The sequence below is a fragment of the Pagrus pagrus genome (assembly GCF_965226575.1).
Source record: "Pagrus pagrus genome assembly, chromosome: 13".
Taxonomy (NCBI): Eukaryota; Metazoa; Chordata; class Actinopteri; order Spariformes; family Sparidae; genus Pagrus; species Pagrus pagrus.
The window spans coordinates 16,783,694-16,803,356 of NC_140197.1; the positions used below are offsets into that span (position 1 = coordinate 16,783,694).

At 39.5% G+C, this 19,663-nt stretch overlaps 1 protein-coding gene across 3 annotated transcripts; it reads left to right on the plus strand.

Annotated features, from left to right (window-relative positions):
- The first annotated feature begins 4,436 nt into the window (after positions 1 to 4,436).
- Positions 4,437 to 10,211, plus strand: LOC311267740 (somatostatin receptor type 5-like). Of its 3 annotated transcripts, XR_014623875.1 has the most exons (5): positions 4,437 to 4,657; positions 7,018 to 7,740; positions 7,855 to 8,259; positions 8,726 to 8,885; positions 9,245 to 10,211. XR_014623875.1 is itself a non-coding variant. In XM_084370969.1 (4 exons), the coding sequence occupies exons 2-4, from the start codon at positions 7,060 to 7,062 to the stop codon at positions 8,810 to 8,812; spliced, it is 1,173 nt and encodes a 390-aa protein (XP_084227095.1). In that variant the 5' UTR covers positions 4,437 to 4,657; positions 7,018 to 7,059; the 3' UTR covers positions 8,813 to 10,211. The 3 variants fall into 3 exon arrangements, 2 of the variants coding, with proteins under 2 accessions (XP_084227095.1, XP_084227096.1); XM_084370969.1 differs by having other exon boundaries at positions 8,726 to 10,211; XM_084370970.1 differs by having other exon boundaries at positions 8,729 to 10,211.
- The last annotated feature ends 9,452 nt before the right edge of the window (positions 10,212 to 19,663 follow it).

Genomic DNA, 19,663 nt, shown 5'->3' on the forward strand with positions numbered 1-19,663 from the left:
GCAGGAATCTAAGCACTACAATTCATTTGCACGATAAAAAAAAGAAACATTAATGTGAAGTCAAATCTCTTCAAACTCTGGAATTCAGTGCCAAGCTTTAGAGCCTCTATTATAACGACTTCAGTCTCTGAGTGATGTTCAATTTGGATTTTCTTCAAGGTCTCCAAACTAGAGGACACATTTCCAGAAGACTATTAAGTCCATATTGTCTTGATGTCTTAAAATAGTTCTAGTGACCAATTCTGTTGGATTTAAAGGAGACCTATTATACTTTTTGTTTTTTTCCTTTCCTTCAGACTTTTATGTTTTTGTGCATGTAAAAGTTCTTGAAATTAAAAAGGTCAAAGTCCACACCAACAGAAGCTCCTCTCTCCCACAGAAAACATTGTTCCTGAAACGCCTCATCACTGGTCCCACCTTTAATTATGTGACTTTGTGACATCACACTACGTCGCTGAGTCAGACATTTGCATAATTAAAGCCTAGCAGCTAGTTTGGCAGAAAGAATGGACTACGCGCAGCTGCTCTGTTGCTGTTAGCGGTGCTGGCTCAGGCATGTGTGAGCTGACCAATCAGAGGAGACTGGGTATTCAGGAGGGGGGACCTTAAAGAGACAGGAGCTAAAACAGAGCATTTCAGACAGAGTATGTGGACAGTATGAGAAAAGTGACGTGTTTTTAGCGCACTAAAGCATGTAAACCTATTCTAGTAGTAATCCAAACTAAAATTATGAGCCTGAAAAAAAGCATACGTCTCCTTTAATATGTGAAATCAGAAGGAAAGAATTGCTTTTGAGTTCACACCTACTGATCTGTAATCTAGGACCTAATTAGTATCAATAACCCTAACCCTAGTAGCACCCCCACACACACACACACACACGCACCACCACCACCACCAAAGTCTCTAATAAATCAGATGTGATCAGGAAACTATACAGCCAATATCAAGTGAACCGAGTTATTTATCTACATGAATAGACATAGACTTGTTGATGTCTTTTGGGGTTCAGGGCTCAGGCAATGCAATATGCAGCCAAAGGATAGCCACAAAAGGAGTATCCTTATTGAGTTATGACTCAATCACCTCTCCACCTTGTATCAGTGACCACAATCTGGTAGCCAGTAGCAACAGACGGCAGTATGATGGAAAGTATGTATTACACTGTATATTATAGCCTTCAGAAACCAATGAACCCTGAGCCATGAAGCATTGTGTCATAAAGAAGGTATACAGAGCTTTAAATTAAATCAACTCTCCAACCCTTTCTACTCCTCTATTCGGATACTAACTTCAAAAGCAGTGATGGCATCTCGTTAAATTCCACTAAATCTGCTAGTATCCGCAAATGCATCTTTATTAGTTTTAAAGATTTCCAACCTCCACAGAACAGCTTGAAACTACAGATGATGTTATAAAATGGTATCGACTCTCAGTCATCTTTTACGCGTGCAAACATGTTAAGAAGTGGCTGCTCAAACTCTGGTTCTGACCCATTAGCCTGGTCCTGCCAACAAAATTATTTATATATTTATTTCTTCTTTCTTATTCCATATCAACACACACACACCTCTCTTGCCAGGTGATCAGAGGTGGAGTATTGATTCATCTTGGTTGAGAGCTCCCACTGGCCACAAACCCCACACACTACTCACACTTCAGTTACCTTGAGAGACCTCTCCAATCAATCCCTGCCGGCTTTTTGACGTCAGCCAGACAAAGTCCGTGACTGACATCACTGTGATATGATCTCAGTGCACATGCCCGCAGGGGGAAAGCTTGACATAGAAAAGCAGGAGTTGCTGTCAGAGTGACTCATCTGAGCAAGAGAAAGGCCAAGAACTAGGAGAAAACCTCTGACAGTTGTCTGGTTCTCTGACATCTCTGAACATTTCCTTTCCAAATTTTATGATAAAAAGTATGAACCAATTTCTCTGATCTGAGTACCAGGCATGCACTACAGTATTCTTCATGTACAGCAACAATATGTGTTTCTAAGTCTCACAGGTGGAGTAGTAGTATAGAGCACAGTTGTTTATAGGGAAGTGAGTTACGGCTTAGTCTATCAGAATTACTCTCCACCTATTAACATCACACCTCGAATCGGAAGATTTTTAGGTACATAGACTTTTTCCTGGCTTACAGCTGAATCAGGTCTTTTAAAACAAACACAAATCCCCTGGATTTCTTTTGATTCCAAGTGTGTGGCCCTAAACTGTATGTACAATTCGGTAATTTGACTGGAAATGATCAGGTGCTATCCCTCTTGTTGGTTAAATTATCAAAATGTTTGTATATGTGTAAACGTTATTCAGTTAAGCTGCCATCCCCCTCTCCATCCCCTATTAACAGTTGTTTTTTCAGTCACCAGTTCATTGCCATATTACAATGATTGTAGGGATTCAAAACAGATTTCTACAGATACATTCTCTGTCTGGATGCTCCGGTCACTAATATTGAATTTAAAGCGTCTTTTGTGTCACTTGCAATCCGACACACATCGGTGACGTCACATCCAGAGAGAAGAGAGAAGTGCATCCATGCAACTGGGCAGAAGAAGACACCAGAGACAACAGTGTGTTGTCCATTAGTGTGCTCAAAACGTCTGTAAGAGCGGTGAAGTCCAGACATCTTAACTGAGCTGTGTAATGATAAACCCATGGTGCTGTCTGTGGTGCTGAAGAAGCAGATGGATTCATAATTACACCTTTTCCTGTCTGTCCAGCTCTGTCTGTCAGTCCTATTGGATCGATAATACCCTCTAAACTATACTATAGATACTCTTTTCTACACTATCTTGCAGCCCTTACACTCTGTAGATTAGTGCCACCTTCATGATCAAAGTAACTACCAGCATTGTGTAGTTGAGGTTATGCAAGAGGATCATATACACTGATGCCTGTAGTATTCCTGTAATATTGCAATATTTTCTTTTATGATCATTCAGTAGTGTCTGTGTAACAAAATCTACACAATTAAAAATGAGCAAATCTGAGAATATTTTTTCATTCAGCTGATGAAGGTATTGTAGTCCCATCAGCAGCAGTATATGTTTCACATTACCCAGTCTGTGGTGAACACAGTGGAGCAGTTTATTCTTTAGATTAGTTTAGATGAAACTAATTTATGCGAGGAAATTCAATCACTGCGGCAAATGTAATACGAATCTAAGCACATTAAAGGGATATGAAATAAGAAATAAGTTAAAAATTGCTTCAAATAGCTGCTGACATTTTTTAAAAGGAAACCCGAAGAAAATGTTGCCGTCTCGACTACACTGTGGCAGGTCCATGGATGATCAAATATCTCTGTCAGCCTGTCGGAGAGTCTGATATGATTTAGTTTATTACTGAGTAATATGACACTGAAACTAGGTGTTTCTAATATTCTGTCCACCCCAATTACATCAATGAGACTAGACTGAAAACAAGATGTATTGCAGGGCTGTTAGACTGGATAGCTTTGTGTACTTAAAGGAGTATTCCACTGATTTGATTAAAAGAGTTTTGGTTGACATAACCTTGAAAGTGAGAGCTCGGATGGCCCGCACAGGAGGAAACACAGGATAAATTAGCCATGTCATTATCCTGGCATCCTGAGTGCCTCTACACACCACTGTCCCTTCAGGGCAAGCCTTTACACACAGCTGTGTGGCGGTGTTTACTTGTACACTCATAAGTTGCATAAATTTTCCTGGCTGGTCCACTGAGGACTGGTCAAACTGGGCCTGTGAAGACGTCATCAACTTCCCACTGTCCTTTCTTCACCTGCTTTGATGTTTTAGACTGGTGGAAAATGCAGGAGTGGAGTACATACTGTAAACATGCCCACACAGACACACACACACACTCACATGTTGGTGCAACACATCTGCAGTCCTGTAGGTGTTCCCTATAGACCATGATCCACCAGGAGTGAGGCATTTCTTTTGTTTGTGTGGCAGCCTGTTGTTAACGCTGCACTGACCTGGATGACAACCACATGAAGTTAATGGCTGGGAAGTAGACAGCTTTCCCAGACAATTACCATCAAATCTTTTCCCTAATGTGAGATCTCATCCTCCCTCCAAGCTTTTTCCATTACAGCCTAATTCCTCTCCCTCCATCTCAGGTGCCCCGGGCCACCATCAAGGTGATTTACTCCCCAGGGTCCCTGTGTCTCTTTCTGTCTCACAAGTTATTCACTTTATGATTGACTGAAGCTATAAAAGCATCTGCTGCACTGCACAGGAAAAGAGGAGACACAGAGGGGTACAAGGAATGCTTTTACACCAACAACTGGTCTTGGCTGTGAGGTGATTACAACCACACATGGGTGGGACTTTCACATGCAAAGGCGGGGTGACGTCCTCCACATAAATACTGGCAGTGACCCTGTGAGTGACTCCTCTCCAGCTCAGGAACGCATCTCTCAGTGCTCAGCGCAGGAGAATCAAACATGGGGTTTTTTGCGCCTCTGACTGTGAGAATCTGAGAGTGCTGACATCAAGAAAATGCCTCAAGTTGACGATTCGAGTGTGAGGAGATGTTTATGCAAGCGACGGGGGACGAGAGAGTTGATTTTGACCTCAGTGAAAGTGAAAACCGCGTGAATACGGCGGGAGACGCACATCACGCACCCTGATATTGGAGAGGATAACGCGCACAGGAGCGCACAGGTAAGTTGGATCCAAACTACTAATGTGACGGCATTTAAGAGCAAACAATGTGTTTAGGCAGTTAATCAAATTTGAATTCTTGCTGTTTTTGAGAAGACATACACATTGTTATCATTTTGTATTTGAGTAATTTATTTTCCAGGGTCTGACGCGTTATTTGAGTCACGCGTTATGAGTTTGGAAAGCCTTAATTTATTCAAGTTAATCTCAAGATTTGGCGGACCATGAACGCTTCGGATGACTCTCGTGACTGTGGGCTATATCTTTTATAGTTTGGTGGACAAAAAATGTCAAGCCTGGCGCAGCCTGGGGGGGACAGAGGCTGCGCGTGTTTGTGTTCTCAACATCGCGCTGCGGGCCGCGCGTCACTCCCGTGTTTTGGAGCGCGGTTCACTGAGTCTGCACGTCACACCGTTTATTTGTGCAACACGTTTTCACAGCCTCGGGTTGCAACGTCCGACAGCTGACAGTTATCAGATGATTATTATTTTAGGTCACCCACAAGGCAACAGGTAAGGGCATGCAGGTAGCCAATGGACTCTCATTATCCAGGGTATATATGAGTGCATTGTATAATACATTTAGGTAAACACTCACATCCATCACATCCCATAAAGACATGATTCAGGATCAGTTTGGTGCACTCGTTATATCATAATTGTCGTTTTATTTTTTTTATAGATTGAGGTGCAGAATGAAAATCATAATTCTTCAGTCAATAGACAATTCATCATTTTACAGTCTACATTATATGAAATTTTAGATCACAGTGTCTTGAGAAAATTCCTAAAATGTAGTGAACGCTGCCTGTTCTACAAGGCAAAGTAGCAAAAGAAAGATTTAAGATCCAGAGGAAATGCAGAAGAGCCAAGTCCCAGCTACAGCTGTATTAAAGTTGTCCTTCACCTCCTGTTGAACTTTAATGAACCTATTTGTAAACTGATTTTCAGCTCATTCGTTGCATGTCATCATATTTTGTATGTTTTGTGAGACAGAATATTGTTAAACCTTAGAATCAATACTCTGTCGTACACTGGAAGGATTCCTGCTTTACAAAATCAATCATTTTTGCTCTGTGTGTTTGGCCCAAAAACTCACTTCAAGAATTTTTATGTTAACATCATGTATTTTTATCACCGAGCACTCCAGCTCTTAATGGTGTGGGCTACTTGCCACTTGGCCGCAGCTTCTTTTTTTCTGTCTCCGTCCTCCCATTAAGGACATCTAATCCAAAAGCAGTGACAGTCTTGAAATCTGCTTAACTAATGTCATAAACTTCTGAAGTGCAAATTCCCATTAAGAGAAACGGCTTGTTGGCCACATGCCCAGACAATTCAGTGGAAGGTTTCTCTCCTCTCCTGTTAAAGGTGGGCATCTTGCCCAAACAGTGGTTTGTTTTTGTGAGTGCGTAGTGCAAAAGGTAGACATAACATGATTTCCTCCCCCAGTGCTGCAATGATTAGTTGATTAATCGATTGGTTGAACGTAAGAAAAATAATCTGCGGCTATTTTGATGATCTGATAATTGTAAAGAATAAAGCAAAAATGTGAAATATTTCAATCAGTCTGTTAACTTTCATTCAAACTGGAGAGGTCATTGAGGGTGACAATGACATCAAGTCAAACAAAACAAAGAAAAGGAAAGGAAAAACAATAACAAGGAGTGATACTGAAGAAAGTAAAAGGCAGTCCCACAATGGGCTAGTAAAATGTCATTAAAAAACTATTGGTTTAGGTTAATTTGATACAAATTAAAATAACTTAAAATAACATTCAGTTACATAAAAGCCCTAAACTTTGCAGTTCTGCCACACAAATTAATAGATGAAATAACATTATTGAAAAGTGAATGAATAAAAAAAACAGTAAAATGGTCATGATTAAAATAATTGAGCGTTAATAAACACAGTTACTTAAAACAACTGGAATATATAAAATACAATTTCTGACATGGCCAAAATGTATAACAGTATTGATTTTGTTCCAGGAGTCAGATGCTGTAAAATTAAAAGCAGTCTTTCCAAGTTTGTATAGAGCCGATCGGATACAAACCTTCTGAGAGATGAAGCACTCTTGACAGATGATGCGATAGCTTTCCAGTCAGGGCTTCAAAAAGATGCCAGTGAATATCACATCTTTCTTTGAGGGAAAACCCCCCAACCTTATCATATAAAATAAAATGATGTGTACCATAACTCTCAGGGCAGAATGAAAGACAGAGTCCAGAGGTTTGAGACCAGGAGAGAATGCGTGCCTATAAATGGCATCCCCATTGACTGACATGACATTTTCTAGCATGGGATGTTTTTAAGTATCCCCTATAATCCTTTTAAATTTGTGTCTGTCTTTTCTCTCTTGAGGTATTTCCTTCTGTAATCCAAACGGACAGCAGCTCCTTCAACATGGATGACAACTGGACGTCGATATCTGAGAACATCAGCATGTTCCCCTCGCAGTCCTACCCCATTTACAAAACCTCCAACAATGTCTCAGATATGGCCACGCCAATGCCCTTCGATGTGGTCACAGCAGTCGTCTACTCCATTGTCTTCATTGTGGGTCTTCTGGGTAACACGTTGGCCATCTATGTGGTGGTTCGCTACGCCAAAATGAAGACAGTAACCAACATGTACATCCTCAATCTAGCCCTGGCGGATGAACTCTACATCCTGGGTATTCCCTTCCTTGGCACTAACAGCGTGCTTTCCTACTGGCCATTTGGGGACTTCCTCTGTAAGGTGTGCATGACCGTTGATACCATGAGCCAGTTTGCCTCCACCTTTTGCCTGACGGTGATGAGCATCGATCGCTACCTGGCTGTGGTTCATCCTATTCGCAGTGCCAAATGGAGGAAGCCGCAGATGGCCAAGATTTCCAATGCCATGGTGTGGGTTGTGTCCTTTCTGATTGTGCTGCCGGTCACGATCTACTCAGATGTGCAGAAGGGGTTCAACACCTGCAACATAACCTGGCCTGAGCCGCAAGAATTGTGGTCCATTGTCTTCATCCTGTACACATCCATCCTGAGCTTCTTCGGTCCTCTGCTTGTCATCTGCGTTTGCTACCTGCTCATTGTCATCAAGGTAATACGACATAGGAATTGGCCTCTGATTTTTACTTGTGTCTAAGTCAATAGTTTGAATTTTCCTGCCCTTATAATCTCATAAAACTTTGTCAATATACCATCTCGCTTTCAGGTGAGGTCAGCAGGCATGCGTGCAGGCCGGACTAAGCGGCGTAAGTCGGAGCGTAAGGTGACGCGCATGGTGGTGATCATCGTGTTGGTGTTTGTCATTTGTTGGCTGCCTTTCTTCACTTCTAACATTGTCAACCTGATTCACACCATCCCTGAGACCAACACCACCATCTACTTCTCCCTGGTCATCCTCACCTACGTCAACTCCTGTGCCAACCCGGTCCTCTATGGCTTCCTCTCTGACAACTTCAAGCAGAGCTTCCAGAAGGTGCTCTGCATCCACAAACCCAATTGTGTCGGCGCTACAGACCAGATGGGAGGTAGACCGAAGGCCCCCGTGGACAACCACAATCCTGTCTTCACACCCAGAAATCACACACAGAATGGACAAATTCAGAGCATTGAGGTATTGTATGAACGATATTCATGTGATCCATGTAATTCCTGACATACATTCTTCTTAATTACAACATTTTACAGCAGGTATCGTCAGCCAGTTTCAAATTTCAGCTTCTGATTCATGGAATATTTTATGTTTTTGACACAAACAAACTTATTTAGACCTGCTCCCTTTCCCCCATCCCGAAGCCAGAGGGCAATACTTTAATACTGAATCTTACAAAGAAGGATGGAAAGTGAGAGACGGGATCATAACCAAACTAAATCTGTTCTGTACATGTGGATGAGTGCCACCAGCAGCCTCCTCTGTCAATGTTTTCAGATCATTGTCTCCCAAATGTCTTCCCATATTCTGCGTTAAAATGTTACCTCCAGATATGAAGCCCACCACTAAGTTGTATGTCATCAGTGACATTGTTTCTCATTCTGTCTTTACTGTATCCCTGATCTCTGTGTCTGTGGTGTTGTTTCAGCAGCCCGTCCAGGTGGAGGCTATTGGACATCTTGAAAGCAAGCCTTTAACTTCAAACACAGTGGTGAATGGACAGCAATCGCTATGAGTTCTCAAGCTGACCCTTCATGTGCTAGTGTGCTAACACATGGGACTTTTACTCTTGGACCTTGTATTGATAGGTATTTCTTTTCTTCTTTTTTTTTTGTATTATTATTATTATTATTATTATATTGCTGATTCTTCTGTGACTTGGACATTTAAGTTGAAGACCAGAGGGGCAGAGTAGTGTGAGAAGGCTACGCAGAGCAGTCATCACAGAGCTCGGCATTTCTGTTTGTTATTTACGTCTTTGTACTGTAGCTAGGTGGGCAGCATTGTTCGAAGCATTATTTTACGTAATGATGTATGATCTCAGTACAATACAGTATACAGTCATCATGAGATGTTAAAATGCTGTAAATTCTCAAATAACTTGATTTAGACTTTTATTTTGAAACAGGCTCATACTGGAGACTGGCATTTTTTGTTTTATTTTTAGCTGCAATAAGCTGTGACATGAAACAGCACAGCCAGGTGGATTATCTCTTCTCTCTCGCATGCTGGAGTGGACGCCGGATGGCGACGTAAAGGAGCTGCATACCTTATTATCAAATCCCGACTCACAGTTTGGCTGCTGGACTGTGAGCGTTGACATTTGATGCCGACATTACTAGGAAGTTGCTGGACAACGCTGTGGCATCTCCGCAGCCGTAGCTTGAGCTGTTAACAATGATATGATCAGTTTGAGCTTCTTTGAAATCCTGCCCAGTAAGATGGACCTGTGGACACCTTAGAGGAAAATGGAAATATTTATGTTAGAGACACTGTGAATTTCAGAATAGTAGGTCATTTTAAATATGGGGTCTTGAGACATTCCCACACAAAAAATGATAAAATGGGTGTTCTTTTAGAGAATCAATCATGAATATTAATAAACGATCAAGTCTGCTTTGCATGCTGATATGTGCCTGCATGTAACAAAGATGTGTGCATCTATATCCACTAACAGACAGTTGATGTTTATAGTATCTGTGATTTATCAACATTATGGCAGGTTTATGTTTCAGACTGAAGCACTTTATCGTTATTTCATTTCAAAAGAGAACAATGGCAGCTTCACGCTTGAATGTTTCTCCATGTAAAATGATATGGCTTCATTTTTATGATATTTGTAAATGAGGTCAAAGTAGTTTTATTGCAAAAAAACAAGAAGTAAAAGTGTTGTGTTTTCCTCGGGCAGGTCACTGAAACAGATTTGGATGTATTATGTGATATGACTTAAAATGGCTTGCCATGGAAACAATAATTTACATATAAATCTGAAAAGTTGTCAGCAAAATGAAGAGAGGCAATTCAGAGATTCCCTGTGAGCTGACTTTTTATTTGTTGTTAATGGTGGTGGGGTTTTATTTGTTTGTTTTATTTCCCGGATCCACGATCTAGAAACCCTTTCACTGTCAGTTTAATAAATGCAACCATATCAAAACCCAAAGTGGAGTGGAAATTGTCTTTATTTGTTTTTTTTAATAGTCTATCTTGATACAATGTCATGTGCATTTTGAAAGAGTTATTGGTCATTTTAATCTTTTCATTTTATTGAGTCAAAATGGATCACTCTTCCAGCGAGCAGCGAGAGGAGGAAGGATTGCAGCAACCAATAACTCTTTCAATTTACATGTGAAATACAAGAAGTGTGATAGAAGTGACAAACCAACATAATTCTTGAATCTGACGGTAACTGCTTCAAATAAATACATATTACAAATGAGCTGATTTGCATTTCATTGCACCTCGTATACCAGCAGTATATAAGCTGCGAAGATTATCCAACTGAAAACTACGCACAATTAGACAAAGAGAAAAAGTGGTTACTAAAACCTTCTTGCAGCTGTTGTAAGTAACACTGAATAATATACATCATTAACAAATGGTTAATTTAAAGCCAATCAAACTTTAGTTAATAGTTACTAAACAATGAAAAACTTCATAAACCATTTATAAGGCATTGTTTATAGTTATTTTCATTGTATACTCTACTGATGTTTAATACACTTTTTAAATGGTTGATAAATGATGTGTAGTTCTGTGATGGCTTAATATGGTTTATAAAGCATGTCTTTGCTTGTTAACAGTGAAATAACAACTAACTAAAGTTTTGAAGTTTTTAGTAATTAACTATAAATTTACCATTTGTAAATCATAGTTATTATAAAGTGTAGATGTACACCTGCTGTTTCTATTTTCACCTACCAGCTTTACTAGAAGGATGAGTTGTCAGAAAGGTGTATGTTACCAGCTCTGTTAGCAGCTGTAGTAAATGTTCTTGGGCCAAGTGCACATTTGCAGTGTGTGACCGTTGAATGTGTATGTTGTACTGCTTTATGTCTTCCCTCATTTCTCTTTCGTAGTCCTCAGCCCTTATAGTCCTCAGCCCGTCTGTTTACTGAAAACCTGTTCTTGTGATTGGGTGTGGAGGTAGAAACACACTCCGTGCCTTCTGCCGCTTCAGGTTACCTTGGTGTTTATGGTCATACTGCTTTTGTTGCATCAATGTCAATGTCAAGCAAAAGATCCAGTCTTATTATCAAACAGAGAAAATAGCACATTTTACTAGAACAGTTTCTTTAACCCTCTGATGGTTCAGCGAAAGAATCGAAATTGCAATACGAAAAGAAATATGCACATGAAATTACAGCTGTGTTACATGCACACACATACATCCACTTGTTCTACATTTTCCTCATTGACCCACATTGTGACTTAGTAAGAAATTGATCTTATAAATCAACAAATCTCAGAGGTACTTTTATATCTTGGCATTTGTAATTGAATAAATAATTCTACAGCAGCAGAAATCTGTAATCAGTCCCTTGTACTGCACATAGCTGCTCATGCTCTAGGCAGTTTTTGACTTTGGTTTTGGAAGGTCTAAAGCTCTGCAGTTTACAACACAGAAGGCATATTTCATCTCACATTATCCCAAAAGACTGAGGGAAAAAAACAAAACAGTTATTTGTAGCCAAATTAGCAGCGTGGCTCAGAAGGAGACTCTCTAAAGACCACCGCAACCGGCAGGACACGGTGACCGATGGAGACAGTGGAGGCCGGGTCTAGGCTAGTTCTGGTAGCCTTGCTAGCTTGTCTATTTGTCTAACAGAAGACGGAAAGTACCAAGAAAAATGCAGCAAATTTTGTCAATCCCACTGCTGTATTCATTTCCACTTTCGCCTCCATTTAGTTTTGATATTATGATTTTTAAACAATGCAAAAAGTTAAACAATGACCTAGGAAACTTGACAATATCATCCTTATTAGTTGTCCATTCACAACTCGTGAAAATGGCAGAGTGGGCTGGTTCTCATTAATGGTAGTCCTGGTACATTTGGTGCTGCAGGCAAGACTGCTTCCCCAGTGATCTTTCCCGACCTATGATTTATTTAAACAGAGGTTTATATGGCCTCTGAATGCAATATACAGGCACATGAGGACTCACTGGACAGGACAAGTGGAAGACAGCTTTAGACCAAACTTACATAATAACATGATGTAGAATAATTATTCATAATGTGCCGGATATTTTGAAAACCAACAAAACAGCATTAAATAATTAGTGAAGAAGCATTTTGGCCTGTATGCCACGGCCAGCATTTCCATCTGTCTATAAACACATTAACAAATTGCCCGCACAGGGGGGTTAATGGGGCAATTAACCAGATGTACATTCCCCAACCAGTTGTTTTTTATCCTTGAAGTCTTTTCTTTTGTAAAACCACAAAATATTATTTGATAGCACTTCTGATAAAGCATAAATTTGACCTTTGCGTCTTCTTTGCCTCATTGTGATGTGCAAAGCCATAATGGACTCATAACTGACTACAGAAGGACAGAAACCACCCCCTGGTACTTAACATTTGGGGAGAATAGATGTAGTACTAAGCGCTTTTCCACGAACGACCGCACAACTTCAACAAGTGACACAAAGGTCAGATTTATGCCTTTTTGGAAATGTGTTCAATAATATTTTTCTGTTTTCCAAGTGAAAGACTTTAAGGGTGAAGCCTTACTGGTTGATTTGGCAGATCTGCATCTATTTAACTACCTCTGTTAAAGAGCAGCTAACCGCTGCTTCCCTGAACTCTGGGACCATCTGCCAGAACAGGCCTCTCAGGCACGCAGTCTTCTGTCATGCTTGCTGATAAATTATCTCATTTCGGCACTGAAGAACTTGCACTTCAGTTTATTTATTTTGGAGGTAATGACTGAGGAAGAATACAGATCTCGAAAACTATTTTTTGTTTCATCACCTAAGTCCCAATGTTGACCAAGAACATCTGAAGCTTCCAGATGTACCCTATTGTTTTTGCAAAATCATTGACAATGTCACAGCCTGTACGCAGGCCAATGACAGCCTGACGTACTGCATTGCCCGTTTTTTGTTTATTTGAAGAGGACCTGTTTTTGCAGTTTTCAAGACAATGAGCAAGTTATTATTAGTTACATATTTACCACTGCAGCGTGTCATCCTCTTCTGGTGTGTGCTCACTTCAAAACCTTCCCCATTTTTTTGTGAGTAGTTAATTCTAACCCTTAAATGTACCCGTAATTGACTTTGTGTAGCAAATCGAATTAATTACTTCACAAATCACATCTGGTTTCCATTATAGTTTTCCTTATCAGCAGTTTTGCCCTTTTACTTGCCTTGTTGAAAGTCAGCCCACATACTTATTGTACCATTTCCTGTCATAAAGATTGTTAAACACCAAAAGATTAAAAATAATTTGTTAAGTGTGCTGATGAGGTTTATTCTCATGAAAACTATAATATTTTAGGTTCTGGTAGTTGATACAACTGAGGTATCTATTATACAAATGTGGTGTTTTGATTACTTCTGAGATGAGGGACTTTTATAATGTCTTTTTTAATCACTCTTCACTGTGAAACTAGCACGAGAATTATCTTTAATTGAGACTGAAAAACAAAGGGCAGCATGAGGATACCACTTATTCTCAATGCCTCATGAAGTTGCTTCATTTTAAATAAATCACATTCATGAATGCTGATTTAATTATATTGGGCAGCTTGTATTAGGTGTTCATGTTCATGCACTGTGCTCGGTATCACTTCCAGGAAATCAATATGATTCTTAAGTGGAAGATTATGTTGAGTGTGGGACGAGTGTTTATCATCAATGTTCTCAAGCTGCTGGGAAGGAAAAATTCAGACAACAGGAAACTGACTGAAACTGGCTCTATGGACACACAAGATGTGTTTGTTGACACACTGAGAGGAGCTGGAGGGTGAGTATTTCTCTAAATAAACTATATGTCAGTCTCTGTAGTGACAATGAAGAAAGGAATCTAAGCGTTTATGTTGGTGGAGGTGAAAGAGGTGCTGTGAGTCACTGACATCTGAAAAGCAGAAAGTGAACTGTTAGAGTTTAATTTCCATATTGAAAAGAGTATGCTGTCCGTATGTGAGGCACATTTTACAAAAGAAGAAAATTAGTAACTGAAGTTCATATGAATCAGCGGGAGCACATCATTTTCATTAAACACTGACATTGCTAATTTTTGTGATCAATATTTTATCAATTTCTCCCCTCAGTTGATGTTCACCGCTCCTCCTCACACAACCTGACATTCAGAAAAATGTTTATAATTAGTACACAAAGGCTGAGGCAAGGTTAATTATTGTGAAGGACTGCGGGGGTACATGGCTGCAGGTCCTTCTAGGAATCTATTATTCATTAACTGAAAATAATACCTTCTTTCCAACCTTTATAACATTTTTAAAATAGTTGTAAAATTAATAATTGAAGACTTGATTTTTGTTCCTCAGCCATCTATTAAAAGTACCTACAGGCATCAGGGATGCTTCATTAAAAGCAAGCCCATCAACGATACCATTTCTATTGTTTTAATGAGTTTGACCGAGATGTCGCTGACATTAAAATGGATATTGCACACTGAATAGAGTACGGGGAAGGTAGAGAAGAAGTTCAATAAATCACAGCAGAGCTGCTTGCACCTTAAGACGAGAACAATATCTTTTTTTTAATCTGTGTTGCATTGCAGCAATACAAAAAGCCAGTCACAGCCCAACCCGAAGCTGAACTGGTGTATAGTTTTCAAGTTCAAATAAAAGTCAAAAACACTTTCTCTTGTGTGACTTAGCTGCAAATGTGTGTGCGTGAAGAGCGAGGAGCACTGAGGGGACCAGAAGGAAGAGACGGAGGAGTGAGCTGCCCTGTGTGGCTAATTAAAGCTGAGAGCTGTGCCCTTCTCCACCCCACAGTGTCTTCTCCTCCCTCTGCCTCTGTCTATTTCAATAATGTATACCAGATAGTTACTCCACTACACCAAACCCAAGATATAATATGCATGCTGCCACTCAGTAAGTCAGAACACACTGAAAACCAAGATGTCTGCGCCTTCTCAGTCATTCAACATCATTTGAACATTGTCTCTACTTCCATTTCTCCTTTTGAAGGAAGGGTAATTTTGAACATTTTGCAAGATACCAATTTCTCCATAGTGTTGCTTCAAGATACAATCTCAATAAAATTGCAAGCAGCGCTACAAGTCTGATATAAAAGCAGAAATATGGTAGATTTTGGACTGCTAGAGTTATCATGTTATGACATGTTATGTCATGTTATGATGATTTTTGCTGTCATCTTCTCTATTTGCATCAGTCTACATCATAGCATGTGGTTTGAGGAGACAAAGTGGCCTTTTCCTCACACAGGTTTCTTTTTCAGCTAGAGCGATTTGATATTTTGGCAACTCTGTAAAACTGAATACACCAGAGGGGGAGGAGAAGCGCAGCAGGGAGGGCATCAGTGTGTCAGTAGCAATTAAACCTGGTGAAGAGCATTTGGCAAAGAGTGTGTTGGTAGCACGTATGAAACAGTCCAAAAGCTTAGAAACCATTGTTGTGGACTATGCATTGGATAATTTGATGCAGTGACTAAGTGATGAGATGACTAAACCTGGAGCTTATACATAATATAGTGTCTGGATGTTGTGTGTGTCCTGTGTGTTTGTTGACTCATGCAGCCATAGGTGAAGCTGTGATGGAGACTAAACTTGGACTTTCCCCCGGGGATGCATCCCAGATGGCAGCCACTGTCTTCTTCAATATAAACACAGGGCAAATACCAGCCAGCGCTGTTAAACAAGCATTACAATATGTGTGTGTGGGAGTAAGATTCTGACAGATGACTGACAAATCCATCCATTACCTCCAGGAGGAAAAGGTCACAGCATCACCACAGCCTCCCATCTGTTTTTCTTTACATTTGCAGGCATTTGCTTCACTGAACTCCCCTCTCACGTCCAGGAGCTGTCAATCAATGAAGCTCAGCTTCCCCCGACAACTGGGAGATGGGAAGGGAAGAGGCTGCAGGAGAATGTAAATATAAAATATAAAATCTGGGAAAATGTTCAGAAAAATGTGCAACACATAGGAAGAGTGCAGAGAATAAAAAACACATTTTCCAATTTAAGTTTGAGTTTCAGTGTCTGAGGTTCTGAGTCAACTATGTGCTGGACTGCAGCTAGCCACTGCATTCCCATGCAAATGTAATGTAATGTTTTCACAAACAATTTATCAGTCAATGAAATGCCAGAAACTGTCTGTAGAAAGTTTCCCAGATCCTGAGTGACATATTCACAAGTATTCTTTTGTCCGACCAAAAGTCCAAACGTCAAAAATCAGCCCAATAAAATGTTGGAATTTCACATTCCTGCAAACCACAGATATATTCTAATGTGTTTCTGTCACACATATCGTATCAACATTTCACATTTTATGTATATGAGCTGACTTTCATGTGAGGAGGTTGAATGCATGGTAGTGAGTGTGATGGCTGCGAAGCCAGAGACCACTGTTCATGGCAAATGTTTCACTAATTGTAAGCTTGAGCAACATTTTTGAATGTGACAACAAAACCGGATCATTTTGAGAATATTTCAGGACAATTTCCTGATGTGTTTGTGCCTAAACCTAACCAAACGATTAGCATAGCGTTGTCACAGAAATGTCAAGTTGAAAACATATTCAAGCCGTTCCAGCATGCTGTGGTTTGCAGGAATGTGCATTGCCAACATTTATTTTTGTGAATAGGTTGCAAATGTATTGAGGTCTGAGAAAACCAGCAAATAACCTACAAACGCTTAATCAGTTATCAAAATTGTTGCCAATTATTACTGTAATTGTCTTATCGGTAAAACTTTATATAACCATCATCAATAAATGTATAGATAATTTTAATGAATACTTATTTCACTGTTAAACCGTGAAATGCTTAATAGACAATTTATTAAGCAGTTGTAAAAGTTTGTAAACATCAGCTGCAACTTTACAATGAACAATAGCCTGATACCATTTATAGATGATGGCTATAATAAACTGTTACCGACTAATCTTTGCAGCTCCACTGCTGTTTATTCATCCCGAGACAAAGCATGGTCGACTGGGTTTGTCACATTTTCAGCAACAAAAATCAAGAAAGTGTATTTGCTCTTCAGGACATGCTCACACCAACCTGGAAATATAACAAACCACCAGCAGGAACAATAACAACATCAAACACTGTTGTCTCTGCTCAAATTGAATTCACTGAAGTCCCCACGTGAAAAGGATGATGCTTCCTGCCCTGACTGACTGGAAACTGATCCATTAATCAGAACAGTCATCAAGATTAGACCGTCTATCAGCAGGTGGGCGTACGAGGGAAAAAATAGCGAGTGAGCTAGTACTCCAGAGGAGACAAGCACTGATCTGCTTGTGTGTGTTTCCCCAGAGGAGCTGATGGAGGAAATGATGCTCTGAGCTGATGGAGTCATCGCTGTGGACAGGAAGATCTGTAGGATAGCAGTGTGGTAATAAACTGAGATTGGATGTTTGTGTTTCATTGCAGTAAAGCTGTGAGCTCTAAGTGGATGTGACGTTTATAGCCCATCAAGGATGAAGGGAAGAGCCAGCTTTACATTTTACAAACCTTACTCCTCAACCTATGATGCTCAACAACAAACTGAATATAGCAGTTAGTGTAGTGACCCTTTGCCTATCAACAGGTCACCACGGTTGCAGATTGATTTGTTCTGATGCTTGCAAGAATGACAAGCATCACAAAACAAAGGCGATCTATTTCTTACAGTCCATTGGCTGTCCAATATACAGAAGCCCTAAAGGGCCATGCATTCATACATTTTATTTCCTCCGTTTTCCCGTGATAACGAGTTAATTTCATTTGTTTTCTCGAGATCTCGAGTTATTATCTCGAAACAACAACTGCCGTTTTACCGAGATAACGGGATAATTTTCTCGAGATCTCGAGATAACGAAACTTTGTTTTCCCGAGATAACGATATAATTAATTCGAGATCTTGAGAAAACAAAAGGATAGTGTAGTATATTAAATCATTGTGGAAAGCATCATCCAGTGTAGCAATGTCAGAGGAGCAGGAGCATATCGATCACCGCGTCACATATCTTCTCAATCAAGGCCTGACACAGGCTGAAATAACTTTATAGCCTTGCTATTACAGATAATATACACACTAGTGTGTGTCATCTAAAAAGATGGTTAGCAAGGCTTCAGCTATATCAGCGACCTGTGTCAAGTGACCCCATGATTATGTGACCTCCACCACCACTCCCCCAAGTGGTGAAACGTTTACAAAACAAAACTAAACTAAATATTAACAAAAATGGCAATAGAAATATGGCTGAAATAATTCTGTTAGCAATGAGTTGTTTTACTCTTTTGCTCCTGAATACAGGCTTACCCGTTCAGCATCAAGGTAGAAATAATAGCAAACAAAGAGCTCATGTGAATGCATTCAAAATAAATATAATAAGTGAACTGAAGTGATCACAGAGATAACAATTCTCCTTGACAGGGAATAACAACTAAAGTTAATGAATGTTTACTGGCAGATTACTATCATTATTATCATGATTATTTATATATTATTATTATCGTTATTATTATTATTATTATTATTATTATTATTATTATTGTTATTAATTTATTGTTATTTGTTTGATTATTATAACTATTATTATTGTTAAGAGGCACTGTGGCTATTTGCAAACATGCTGGTACTGATGTCAATTATATCTGTATTGATTAAATAAAGTTTGTTATCAACATATGTAGAACACAATGTCATGAATTCCGAGAAAATACTGCCGTTGTGAACAGTTTTGTTCACGCTCATTTATTAAGTTACAAAATATTAGAATTAAATTATATTGAATTGTATTTTGTTTAATTAAATTATCAAATTTAATACACTAAAGTCAGCTATCAAGGCACTATTAATATTATTTTGTAAGACTTTGACTTCCTGTCAAACCTTTCAGAATAAAAGTAATATACTTATATACAAAAATATATATCTTTTCAAAATAAAAGTGCCTTGATAGTTAACCTAAGTGTATATAGAATCATAGGTGTTCACTGCCCTCCAGTGGTCACAGTGGTGAACAGCAACGCTGCATGAAATCAAGGAATGATACTTTTAATAATCAAGTTTAAATTAAAGGTTTTTATGATCCGTTAAAGATTAATATACTATCGCCAGTTGATGGTGAGAAGTGCATCTAACACCATAAGCAGTGGTCTCTGGACCTGGACTAACTAACCTTAATTAAAGATTGAATTACTATCAATTAATTTTGATTGAGTCAAATCCTACATCCTGTCTGCAAATACACAGGCAGCCATCTCAGGGTTTAGAGGTTCAGACAGGTTTAAATTAATGTTACTCTTTAGTTTTAAAGACATTGTTTACAAACCATTTCTCCCACCCAGGGGCAGTATTGGACCACTTTGCATCCTCTGTTTGTGCCCTGAATATTTCAGTTCGCTCACAGAAACAAACAGGTAGCCTGACCGGAGGGAGGT

Excerpts from the sequence above, each read along its gene's own strand:
- LOC311267740 (XM_084370969.1), top strand. The coding sequence starts at position 7,060 with ATGGATGACAACTGGACGTCGATATCTGAGAACATCAGCATGTTCCCC. Across the intron at positions 7,741-7,854 it reads ACCTGCTCATTGTCATCAAG|GTGAGGTCAGCAGGCATGCG; the intron begins GTAATACGACAT and ends TCTCGCTTTCAG. Across the intron at positions 8,260-8,725 it reads GACAAATTCAGAGCATTGAG|CAGCCCGTCCAGGTGGAGGC; the intron begins GTATTGTATGAA and ends GTGTTGTTTCAG.